The sequence below is a fragment of the Oncorhynchus mykiss genome, chromosome 28, assembly GCF_013265735.2.
Source record: "Oncorhynchus mykiss isolate Arlee chromosome 28, USDA_OmykA_1.1, whole genome shotgun sequence".
NCBI lineage: Eukaryota > Metazoa > Chordata > Actinopteri > Salmoniformes > Salmonidae > Oncorhynchus > Oncorhynchus mykiss.
The window spans coordinates 7,629,822-7,642,965 of NC_048592.1; the positions used below are offsets into that span (position 1 = coordinate 7,629,822).

Consider the following 13,144-nt stretch of genomic DNA (forward strand, 5'->3'; position numbering starts at 1 on the left):
TTCAGGTGGATGGATTTGTTGTGAAACCGCGCAATGTTTTATCTGGCTAATTATCTTTATAAAATAGCTGAATTTAGAAAAACTCATACTAAAAATAAATGTTTTGGTATTTCAGTAGTTAGGCTCGCTGACTGCCGTTGAGATAGCTAGTAGTTAGCATAAGGCGCTAGCTATTGATTAAAAAGCGGTTACTTTGCTACTGATAGTTATACTAAAATAATTAGTTTTGGACCAGCCAAAGTCTATACAACATTAATAATTATTCACCGAATATATTTTTCAACTGCGAACGTCTGTGTCCCTGCTGGCTAGCAATGTGAGGAGTGAAAGCGGTCTCCTCTCCTCTCAAAACGTTCAATAAGATTGCAGTGCCGTGTGGGAAATGAAGTTCCAATGAAACATGGAACTTAAACTTCTCATATCAGCATTGCAAAAATTGCCAAAAGGTTTCATGATATACATTTTATTCACCATGTTTATTGTACAAGTACTCCAATTAATTGTGTATAGCAATGTATTTACAACTCTTTCATTATTTTCGAGGTTTTAAAAACTACACTCACTGCATTTCTGGAAAACAGTCAAATGGTGTGACGTTACAACAACACGAATGTTGTTTGTTTTGATGTGAAGTGCCTTGCTTGGCATTTTCGATGTCAATTTGTGTGTAAACTGAAATATTTCTATACAAAATACTTATAGATGGGATGTAGTGTGCGGATTTCATTGATCATGATAAAATACTTGAGAAAAGCGCAGTTGTATTTCACCATCCCCCATTCTGCTCCAAACCAAACGACCAATCAGTTTATAATATGACGCGTACAAACTGCGTCGGGGCTCAATACAAGTCCCAGTGGTAGGCTTTAAATATACCTGAGAATTAAACAAATGTGAACAAAAATCAATATAAAGGTTATTAGGAGAGGATCTCTTCGTGGTTTAAGTTAAATAATTATGTTTGTAATTGTCTTAATGTGTTTCTCCCCTCAAATACAATACAGTTGTGTGCTGCGAACAAAAATAATTATACAGGTCCTATTTACGCGACCTAGAAGAGAACGGACCACAAAAATTTGGGATATCTTTTGCCATGGGTCCAAAAAAGCATCGTCGGTCCCGTTCTGGCTCTCGTAGTCGGAACCGGGATCGAAACAGGTCCAAAATAAGCAGATCACGATCACCCGAAGAGAAGAGAGGCCGGAGTCGGTCCATTGATCGAAACATAAAACCCCGGAGAATTGCGCGTTCTGAGAGCGGAAACTCGAACAGCAGTGGTGGATCTACGAGGCGACAAGGACAGCGGCCCCGTAGCAGAGACCATCCCGGATCGAGAAGCGACTCAGACAGCGACAAGAGACGTAAACTGAAGGGCAAATCAAAAGACAGATCCAGGTAAAAGTTACAGATTAAGCTATATGAAATAAAAATGTACTGTGTATGTAGTTCGCAAAAAATGGCCCACATACTGTATCTGCAACTAAACGTTTTTCTATCCATCAGGTCTGACTCAGATGATCCAAAGGGAAGGAAGAAAAGAGATAAAAAGAAGAGCAGAAGAGAAGACAAAGGAGAGAAGATGATTGGCAGGAGCCAGTCCCAGTCCGACTCAGGGTCTAGTGCAGACCGGAAGAGATCGAGGGACAATGACCGGGAGAGGAGATGGCGGAGGAGTGCAGACAGAGGGAGTAGAAGCCCCAGCAGAGAAAGGGAACGACAGATGCGGGAGAGAACGAGAGACAGGGAGAGAATGAGAAGCCGAGACAAGGAGCCAAGCCGATGTAAGGAGAAAAGTCGAGAAAGAAGCAGCCGGAGGAGTGAAGACCGTGGGAGGAGAGAAGGAAGCAGAGGGAAGGACCAAAGGGACAAAGAGCGTAATAGACGTCGCTCTGGATCCTCTGACTCGTCGAAGAGCTCTGGGTCGGATGGCGGGGCCCGTGGAGGCAGCCCGGGGTCTGGAGAGGCCGGTCCCTCGGTACGAGATGAGAAGAAGAACCAGAGAGAGATGCTGAAGGCCCTGGAGACCCCAGAGGAGAAGAGGGCCAGACGACTGGCCAAGAAGGAGGCCAAGGAGAGGAAGAAGAGAGAAAAGATGGGCTGGAGTGAGGAGTACATGGGCTATACCAATGCAGACAACCCCTTCGGAGACAACAACCTGCTGGGCACCTTCAAATGGCAGAAGGTAAGACGGGGAGAGGAGAATGAGCACATGAGAAATGGCTGTATATGGGACTATCAACCTCCTGCTTTTAGAAGTGCAGTGGTTGTCAGACCTAGTCTAAACAGCAGACTGATACAATGGTTACTCCATGAATATCAGTCTGAAAGAAGTCGCTGTAAAAGAAAACGCAATAGTCTCTACAAGGCAGAATTTTTTTAAATAAAATATTTATACTTATTTTACAGGTTGTACATGCTGTTGATCCTTTTGGCGGTAGGAGGTGGAGATAATGTTTCCACAGGAATGTGTTTACCTGACTTTTTGCAGCGCCAATAGGTTCTGTCACTTGTATTATCAATCTGTTGTCACATTACACGTGATGCACAATATGTAAACAATAGCCGAAACACGTTTCCTCGCAATCAGCTGGAAGTGTTTGCCTTTCGGTTAGGCTCGGCTATATTGTGCAAGTGTTTGTCACGTGCTAACTGCATCAGTATTGAAAATAAAAACCGGAAATAGCGTACTGAAGGTTGGGTTGATGACATTATTCTGTTGGTAATTTTGTCTCACATTCCTACCAGCAAAAGGAACAACCACACGGATAACCAATATTTTTATTCAGCATTCTGTCTTGTAGAGGTCATGAAATGAAATTTTCCTGATCGAAATGCTCATTTCTGCCCGACTTAGAATTATATTAAATTCAACGTCAGGTCTTCAGGCTTCATCAGACAAGGCTCTGAGGAATTTGTGTATTTCTCTGTTGTTGTTGTGGTCAGGCTCTGGACAGGAAGGGCATTGGCCATCTGGGTGAGAAGGACCTGAAGGACAGGAACAAACGTATCCAGGAGGAGAATCGCAGAGAACTGCAGAAGGTATGCTTCTATGCAACACAAGTTTTCTGGGTCTGCATAATAAATCAAGGATAGTTGAAATCTGTGTTAAATTAAGTCCCCAGAAGTAACAAGTAATGGTAGACCTACCAATTAGTTACAGTGATTTTACTGATATCAATTTTGTTAATGAATTATTATGTGATTAAAACTCGTAATTCCGTGACCAATTTGGCAAAGGAATGACCAAAAAATCTGTAACGGAATTACTGCAACTGAATTGGCTACAATGGGAAATCACAATAGTCACCTGCTTGGGTCACCTGCTTACTGTCCTCTCTTCCACTGACATACTGTTATGTTCAGTTCATAACTGTTTTCTTTGTCTTTCTTGTGGACAAACCCAGTGTTAAAACAGTCTGAGTCTGGACAACCCCCTCTCTCTTTCTCTCTAGTTAATGTCACCTCTCCCAGGTCTTACTGACACATACCCACGAGCCCCCTCTCTTTCTCTCTAGTTAATGTCACCTCTCCCAGGTCTTACTGACACATACCCACGAGCCCCCTCTCTTTCTCTCTAGTTAATGTCACCTCTCCCAGGTCTTACTGACACATACCCACGAGCCCCCTCTCTTTCTCTCTAGTTAATGTCACCTCTCCCAGGTCTTACTGACACATACCCACGAGCCCCCTCTCTTTCCATGGACACTGGACGTCCATGGACTTTTAAAAGTAGTTGAACCAAATCTGAATCTATCATAGATGTATGTTTCATAAGTTTGGATAGTACAGTACTGTACATTGAGTAGAGCACAGTAGAGTGTACTAAACTGTAAGAAACGTCCCTCTTTCAGGACCCTGTCTTTCAAAGATAAGTCGTAAAAATCCAAATATCTTCACAGATCGTCATTGTAAAGGGTTTAAACTCTGTTTCCCATAAACAATTAATGAACATGCACCTGTGGAACGGTCGTTAAGACACTAACAGCTTACAGACGGTAGGCAATTAAGGTCACAGTTATGAAAATTTAGGACACAAAAGAGGCCGTTCTACTCTGAAAAACACCAAAAGAAAGATGCCATGGTCCCTGCTCATCTGCGTGAACGTGCCTTAGGCATGCTGCAAGGAGGCATGAGGACTCTAGACGTGGCCAGGGCAATAAATTGCAATGTTTGTACTGTAAGACGCCTAAGACAGTGCTACAGGGAGACAGGACGGACAGCTGATCGTCCTCGCAGTGGCAGACCATGTGTAACAACACCTGCACAGGATCAGTACATCCAAACATCACACCTGCGGGACAGGTACAGGATGGCAACAACAACTGCCCGAGTTACACCAGGAATGTACAATCCCTCCATCAGTGCTCAGACTGTCCGCAATAGGCTGAGAGAGGCTGGACTGAGGGCTTGTAGGCCTGTTGTAAGGCAGGTCCTCACCAGACATCACCGGCAACAACGTCGCCTATGGTCATAAACCCACCGTCGCTGGACCAGAGAGGACTGGCAAAAAGTGCTCTTCACTGGCGAGTCGCGGTTTTGTCTCACCAGGGGTGATGGTCGGATTCTTGTTTATCGTCAAACGAATGAGAGTTACACCGAGACCTGTACTCTGGAGCGTGATCGATTTGGAGGTGGAGGGTCCGTCATGGTCTGGGGCGGTATGTCACAGCATCATCGGACTGCCTGCAATGACAACAAGCTCAATCTCAACGCTGTGCGCTACAGGGAAGACATCTTCATGTGGTACCCTTCCTGCAGGCTCATCCTGACATGACCCTCCAGCATGACAATGCCACCAGCCGTACTACCCGTTCTGTGCGTGATTTCCTGCAAGACAGGAATGTCAGTGTTCGGCCATGGCCAGGGATCTCAATCTCATTGAGCACGTCTGGGACCTGTTGGATCAGATGGTGAGGGCTAGGGCCGTTCCCCCCCAGAAATGCTAGGGAACTTGTAGGTGCCTTGGTGGAAGAGTGGGTTAACATCTCACAACAAGAACTGGCAAATCTGGTGCAGTCCATGAGGAGGAGATGCACTGCAGTACTGTGGAACTTGTTCCGTTTATGTCTCAGTTGTTGAATCTTGTTATGTTCATACAAATATTTACACATGTTAAGTTTGCTGAAAATGAACGCAGTTGACAGTGAGAGGATGTTTTTTTTTTGTTGCTGAGTTTATATTGTACTGAACTAAACTCTACTGAACTCTGCTGTGCTGTATTGTACTGCATTGTATTCTACTGTGATGTCCAAACTTGTGAAACTGTTTATGTGTAGTACAGATCAGGGACCCATGATGTAATTCTGTTACCGTAGTGCCGGCACCGGGTATAAATCCACTTCATTTACTGTAGTTCAATAACCAAAATAGATTTTTCAAATGCAAGCTATCATTACTGATAGCAGACATCTTTTAATCTTAATTCGGAGAAGATATTTAACATCGTTTTTTGGAAAACGTTGGTCGCATAAAAACCTTAGGGTTACATCTGCACAATTCTTCTACTTCTTCTTCTACTTGTTTTTGTAAATCTTTTAGTGGAAATTGTTAAAAGTAGCCCTTGTGCATAGAGTTGTGGTTTGAAAATCTTTTAAATCAATGTAGTTTTAACACAAAATGGGGTTGGGACTATTTAAACCCCAAAATAGTGTTACATTTGACTCCAACGATGTCATGCAATTTTACATTACTTTTACAATGTAGAGCGAGAGAGAGAGAGAAAGCCATGCAAGAGCAGGACCTGTGTGTGTGTGTAACTGTGTTTGTGTGTCTGCCTGTGTTTAGGTGAAGCAGCTTCGTCTAGAGAGGGAGAGAGAGAAGGCCATGAGAGAGACCGAGCTGGAGATGCTGCAGAGAGAGAAGGAGGCAGAGCATTTCAAAACCTGGGCGGAACAAGAGGACAACTTTCACTTGCACCAGGCCAAGCTACGGTTAGTGGTGCCACCTTCATTACTATCCCTCTGTAAATCCTGACCCTCAATAACCTCCCACATGCAGTGCATTCAGAAAGTATTCAGACACCTTTACTTTTTCCATATTTTGTTACATTACAGCCTTATTCTAAAATGTATTAAATTGTTTCTTTCCCTCATTAATCTACACACAATACCCCATAATGACAAAGCGAAAACAGGTTTTTTAATTTTTTATGTGCAAATGTATTTAATTGTTGTTTTTTTTACACAAGTATTCAGACCCTTTACTCAGTAGATTGTTGAAGCACCTTTGGCAGTGACTACAGCCTTAAGTCTTCTTGGGTATGACGCTACAAGCTTGGCACACCTGTATTTGGGGAGTTTCTTCCATTCTTCTCTGCAGATCCTCTCAAGCTCTGTCAGGTTGGATGGGGAGTGTTGCTGCACTGCTATTTTCAGGTCTCTCCAGAGATGTTTGATGGGGTTCAAGTCCAGGCTGTGGCTGGAACACTCAAGGACATTGAGACTTGTCCCGAAGCCACTCCTGCGTTGTCTTGGCTGTGTGCTTAAGGTCATTGTCCTGTTGGAAGGTGAACCTTTGCCCCAGTCTGAGCGCTCTGGAGCAGGTTTTCATCAATAATCTCTCTGTGGGCCTCCCGGGTGGCGCTGTACTGCAGCGCCAGCTGTGCCATCAGAGTCCCTGGGTTCGCGCCCAGGCTCTGTCGTAACCGGCCGCGACCGGGAGGTCCGTGGGGCGACGCACAATTGGCCTAGCGTCGTCCGGGTTAGGGAGGGATTGGTCGGTAGGGATCTCCTTGTCTCATCGCGCACCAGCGACTCCTGTGGCGGGCCGGGCGCAGTGCGCGCTAGCCAAGGTTGCCAGGTGCACGGTGTAGCCTCCGACACATTGGTGCGGCTGGCTTCCGGGTTGGATGTGCGCTGTGTTAAGAAGCAGTACGGCTGGTTGGGTTGTGTATCGGAGGACGCATGACATTCAGCCTTCGTCTCTCCTGAGCCCGTACGGGAGTTGTAGCAATGAGACAAGATAGTAGCTACTACAAGAATTGGATACCACGAAATTGGGGAGAAAAAGGGGTAAAATTAAAAAAAAAAAAAGAATCTCTCTGTACTTTGCTCCTTTAATCTTTCCCTCGATCCAGTCCCCGCCGGTGAAAAAAAACATCCCCACAGCATGATTCTGTCACCACGTGATGCATGATACTGTCACCATGCTACACCCTAGGGATGGTGCCAAGTTTCCTCCAGACATGACTTTGATATTCAGGCCAAAGAGTTCAATCTTGGTTTCATCAGACCAGACAATCTTGTTTCTCATGGTCATAGTCCTTTAGGTGCCTTTTAAGCAGATGTGCCTTTTATTGAGGAGTGGTTTCCGTCTGGCCACTCTACCATAAAGGCCTGATTGGTGGAGTGCTGCAGAGATGGTTGTCCTTCTGGAAGGTTCTTCCATCTCCACAGAGGAACTCTAGAGCTCTGTTAGAGGGACCATCGGGATCTTGGTCACCTCCCAGACCAAGGCCCTTCTCCCCCGATTGCTCAGTTTGGCCGGGCGGCCAGCTCTAGGAAGAGTCTTGGCGGTTTCAAACTTCTTCCATATAAGAATGATGGAGGCCACTCTGTTCTTTGGGACCTTCAATGCTGCAGAAATGTTTTGGTACCCTTCCCCAGATCTGTGCCTCGTCACAATCCTGTCTCAGAGTTCTACGGACAATTCCTTTGACCTCATTGCTTGGTTGTTGCTCTGACATGCACGGTCAACTGTGGGACCTTATATAGACAGGTGTGTGCCTTTCCAAATAATGTCCAATCAATTGAATTTGCCACAGGTGGACTCCAATCAAGTTGTAGAAACATCTGAAGGATGATCACTGGAAACAGGATGCACCTGAGCTCAATTTAGAGTCTCATAGCAAAGAGTCTGAATACCCTTTTTTGTTGTTGTTGGGTGTGTTGATTGATGAGGATTTTTTTTATTTAATTCATTTTAGAATAAGGCTAACCAAACAAAATGTGGAAAATGTCAAGGGGTCTGAATACTTTCCGAAGGCACGGTGGTTCCATTTACTCACTCAAAAACAGCCTGGTCCAAAAACAACACCTCAGTGCTCCGGTGTCTGCCGATGTGGATTTGTGTGTAGCCCTCTAACTAATAAATGTTTGTGCGTTTAGGTCTAAGATCCGTATCCGTGACGGCCGTGCTAAGCCCATAGACCTTTTGGCGAAGTACATCAGTGCTGAGGATGACGACCTGGCTGTGGAGATGCACGAACCTTACACCTTCCTCAACGGACTCACCGTCACTGACATGGACGACCTGCTTGAAGATATCAAGGTGTGTGTGTGTGTGTGTGCCCACTGTCTTTCTAGAATAAATGGAGCTTGTTGGTTGAGAAATTGTGGTGTGCAGAGGAAGAGAGTGTTTTTTTGTGTGACCCTGTGTGTTTTCTCCGTAGGTATACATGGAGCTGGAGCAGGGGAAGAATGTAGACTTCTGGAGGGATATGACCACCATCACAGAGGATGAGATCAGCAAGCTCCGGAAACTGGAGGCATCTGGAAAAGGCCCAGGTGCACCACCTCAACCTCTCATTGGCCCAGCTACATGGACATCTCAGTATTGCTCTCTATCATTGGCCCATTTTATGTCTTGGCTGTCCGTCATCAACCTCTATACTTTACGCCTAGGCATTTCTCCCCCTGTCTCTTTCACCTAGGGAGTGTCGAAAATGGCACCCTAGTTAAAAGTAGTGTAATATATAGTTAGGGCATAGGGTGCCATTTCTGGTGCAGCCCTAGTCTGTCAAGTGAGGTTTACTGTTTAGTTGACTGTCTCTCTGTTCTCCAGGTGACCGTCGTGATGGCATTAACACGTCAGTGAGCACCGATGTTCAGATAGTGTTTAAGGGAAAGACGTACAGCCAGCTCCAGGCGCTGAACCTCAACATCGAGACTAAGATCCGAGCTGGAGGATCCAACCTGGACATAGGCTACTGGGAGAGCTTGATGCAGCAAGTCAGGGTCTTCATGGGCCGAGCACGGTGAGGACCGGTTGATTGCGTGTAGAGCATGGTGCTTGCAACGCCAGGGTTGTGGGTTCGATTCCCACTGGGGAACAGTACAGAAATGTATCCACTCACAGACACTCTTATCGTATGCCGCTCGGGCTAAGAGTCTTTGCTAAATGACTAAAATAAAAAATGTCAACCCCTATCTGTGTTGTAGGTTGAGAGAGAGGCACCAGGACGTGTTGCGTCAGAAGCTGTTCAAGCTGAAACAGGAGCAGGGAGTGGAGAGTGAGCCTCTCTTCCCGATCATCAAAGAGGAGCCTGAGGACGAGGCTGTGTGAGTACACGCACGCACACCGTCAACCTCTTTCTACGCACGCACGCACACACAAACACTCTCAAGTACACTAGGTTTGACCTTTGCCGCCTCTATTTTTCATTCACAGAACCGAGAGCGAGAAAGACACTCCCTCAGGGGTGCCTGGACCCTCCTCTTCCTCCCCTTCCATCAATCAAAAGAGAGATGCAGAGGAGAAGGATGAGCAAGTGGCGGGCCCATCCACGGAGGGAGACGGGGAGAAAGAGGGGGATGGAGAGGAGAAGGGTGAGGTGGTAGAGGCTGTTCTGACAGAGGAGGATTTGATCCAGCAGAGCCAGGCAGAGTATGACTCTGGCCGCTACAGTCCCACACTGCTGCTTCCCTCAGAGCTACCGCTGGACACACACACCATCACACCTGACGAAGACACACACAAACTACACCTCTCACGCAGACAGCTCGCCGTCACAGGTAAGAGGCTCTACACACCCATATTCATACATACACAAAAACGCTCAGACATTCTTACAAGGCCTATCTCTACCCATCGTCCTATTAATCAATCTTTCTCTCTCTGCTCACCCCTTGTTCTCCAGGTGATGCCAATGAGAATGCAGAGGATGAGTTTGTGCGTCGCGCCAAACAGGGCATGGGCGGGGACGAGGCTCAGTTTAGCGTAGAGCTTCCCCTCACAGGGAAGATGTACCTGTGGGCTGATAAATACCGTCCCCGGAAACCTCGCTTCTTCAACAGGGTCCACACAGGCTTCGAGTGGAACAAATATAACCAGACCCATTACGACTTCGACAACCCTCCGCCTAAGATCGTCCAGGGCTACAAGTTCAACATCTTCTACCCGGACCTGATCAACAAACGTTCCACACCGCAGTACTTCCTAGAACCCAGTCCTGACAACAAGGACTTTGGTGTTCTGCGGTTCCATGCGGGCCCGCCATATGAGGACATTGCCTTTAAGATCGTTAACCGCGAGTGGGAGTACTCTCACCGCCACGGGTTCCGTTGTCAGTTCGCCAACGGGATCTTCCAGCTGTGGTTCCACTTCAAGAGGTACCGCTACAGAAGATAGAACCAGCTGAGTTTAGAACCTCAACAGTACAACACCAGCCTTGGGCCTGGACCCCAATCCGGACCAGGAAACTCACACTGCCAGGTTGTAACCATAGAAATGGAATGTATAGATCAGATATCATATCAGTTGGGATCATCAGTAAGGTTAATGTGTTTTAGCGGTTAATGTTTAGTCTGAAGGCCTAAAAAAAAAAATTTACACACTTGGGATCTACTGTGTTTTTATTGGTTATCTTTCTCCTAGTTATTACTACGGCAGCCCTGCCCATTCTGTTGTCACAAAGAATGGTTTGTATTTTAGTTTGATCAGATAGGCTGTCAATGTACCTGTCTCTGAAATGACATATTAAAGATTATTTTCTTAGCTGACTTCCATTTGTTGCCATCAGAGCTGCGAGGTAAAACAGTCTAATAACAAAACATTTGACAAGATTTCAATTTTCCTAGGAGTGGCATTAACTATGTCTCATAATCAGTCAGGAAGAGGATGTCAACAAATCACAAGATAGTAAACTGTCCCTTTTACCATTGGCTAAATGTAACGTTGACCTATTTTCAATCTTAGAAACAACAGCTGTTCGATTTAGGACTAATTAACCCCCAATGTTAGCACTTTCTTAGCAAGTCCACTCCTGCCCCAGATTGAAACCAGTCATGCCTGTTGACTATTCTATACACACACATTGGAGATGCCAAAAACAGTTCAGGTAGAAAGAGTTTTAATAACGTAAACAACACTGGTACAGTACAGTTAACAGGATCCTGAGAATGCACTTTAGGCTAGTGGCCAATCCTCAAAAAATGATTTTGTTTTTTTAGATACTCCTATCTGAGGTATAACAAAGCACAACCATGTTTTTCCATATCTCTAAGGTCTCCCATGTATGAAATGGATGGTTGTGTAAAAATATTTTACTGCAGAAGGGGTTACATTTATAGATATTGTGACACCCGTTGACTCAAACAGTGCAGAATAATGCCTGGCTGCAGGGGTAACCCAATATGGCAAGCTCTGATATTGCTCATTGTCTGCCCAAATACACAAACATCATTGGGATATCTTAAATAACTTTTAAAATAAAGACCTGTAAACACAGATCCATACAATAGGCAGAAATAACTATCAAGAATCATGATGAATGTAAACTTTGCTTTTTGGTAGCTGTTCAATAGACAACGTTCCATGTCAAATTTGCTTTCATTCAGTGCTGGCAAAAATACATACAGTTACACATTATTTTATGTTGTGGCTATTGTAATCGCTCTAAGGAAAACAAGTGGGCTCTGACATCCAAATAAGATGTTTTGGGGTCAAAGGTTCTGTAAAGGTTCCCTAGTCTTGCAATTAAGTCAGAGAGCCATCACAGATTATCTTTATAATTCAATATGGCTGCCATAATAACATTTGATGGAGGTTAAATCACCTGTAAATATTACTTTTGTAAATGAGGCCTTTTTTCAGAATTGTGTACAACACTCATGCCTATAAAGACTGTTGGTGTAAATACTTTTTCTTTGTGTGTATTTGACACCCTTTTTTACCTGCAAATTCGATCTTGTCTCATCGCTGCAACTCCCCAACAGGCTCGGGAGGCGAAGATCGAGTCATGTGTCCTCCGAAACATGACCCGCCAAACCGCTTTTCTTAACATCCGCCCGCCTAACCCCTGTTCGAGTAAACGTCGTTCAACTGACGACAGAGGTCTGCCTGCAGGCACCCGGCTTGCCACAAGGAGTCGCTAGAGCTCGATGAGCCAAGTTAAGCCAACCCGGCCAAACCCTCTCCTAAACCGGACGACGCTGGGCCCTATGGGACTACCGATCACGGACGGTTGAGATACAGCCTGGGATCAAACCGAGGTCAGTAGTGACAGACCACTGCGCCACTCGGGAGGCCCTGTAAATATATTTTATTCTGAATCCAATATGGCCAACATGATTACACTCAATACCTTTGCCCACAAATAAGTAGCCCTTGTTCATTTTGTATTGTGTTATTCTAAAAGGGTTTCATACAGCTCTTGTTATATTTATGAGTGGCACTGCCATGCCTCTGTGTCTGAATAGCCGAAGGCAACTCGTTTTTCAATGTGTGATCATGTTTTAATCTCATTCACACACTTACAGCATATCAACAATGGGCAATTACACAATGTAATAACCTGCAATTACACAATGTAATAAGCCTTTCAAGAAACAAGCACACAGTAGCGTGCTTTCTATTTGGGGTTTTAGGCTGGGTTTCTGTATAAGCACTTTGTGACATCTGCTGATGTAAAAAGGGCTTTATGAATACATTTGATTGATTAGAAAATATGTTGATGTCATTATTTGGTAACAGAACACCTATCTGTTCTAATTAAAATGATTTTCCCAATGAAAACTTAACTTTCATCCTTTGCATACTGTTCAGTCACAGTGAGTGCTGAATACACTCAAAATATGATCCATTTAGTTGGAACCAAAATGATTTTCCAATCATTCTGAACAGGACCCAGAATAAAGTTCTGAACCAGTTCGAACCCATATAGTTCCTTTTTGTAATTTTTGTAACCTGTGAAATCAACATAGTTTTTACAGAATAGATAATTCATTTACTCAACCTATTAGCACAGCTAGAGTAGCTTGCTATGGAACGCTCGGCACGAGATGCAACAGAAATTTCACAGGTGGGGAGAGAGAGGGGTGAACATGGAGGGGGCTTGGCTTGAAAAGCTAAACATCATGACATGACGTGAACTGGAATGTGTTTAGGCTATTACTAGCATTATAATTTCACCGAATTATGAGGACAT

General features: G+C 44.8%; 1 protein-coding gene across 1 annotated transcript; it reads left to right on the top strand.

Annotated features, from left to right (window-relative positions):
- Positions 1-520: 520 nt before the first annotated feature.
- Positions 521-10,713, top strand: LOC110508428 (cactin). Its single transcript, XM_021588946.2, has 10 exons — positions 521-1,395; positions 1,504-2,182; positions 2,944-3,039; positions 5,785-5,930; positions 8,106-8,268; positions 8,390-8,504; positions 8,782-8,974; positions 9,159-9,278; positions 9,388-9,731; positions 9,857-10,713. The coding sequence occupies exons 1-10, from the start codon at positions 1,094-1,096 to the stop codon at positions 10,345-10,347; spliced, it is 2,649 nt and encodes an 882-aa protein (XP_021444621.2). The 5' UTR covers positions 521-1,093; the 3' UTR covers positions 10,348-10,713.
- The last annotated feature ends 2,431 nt before the right edge of the window (positions 10,714-13,144 follow it).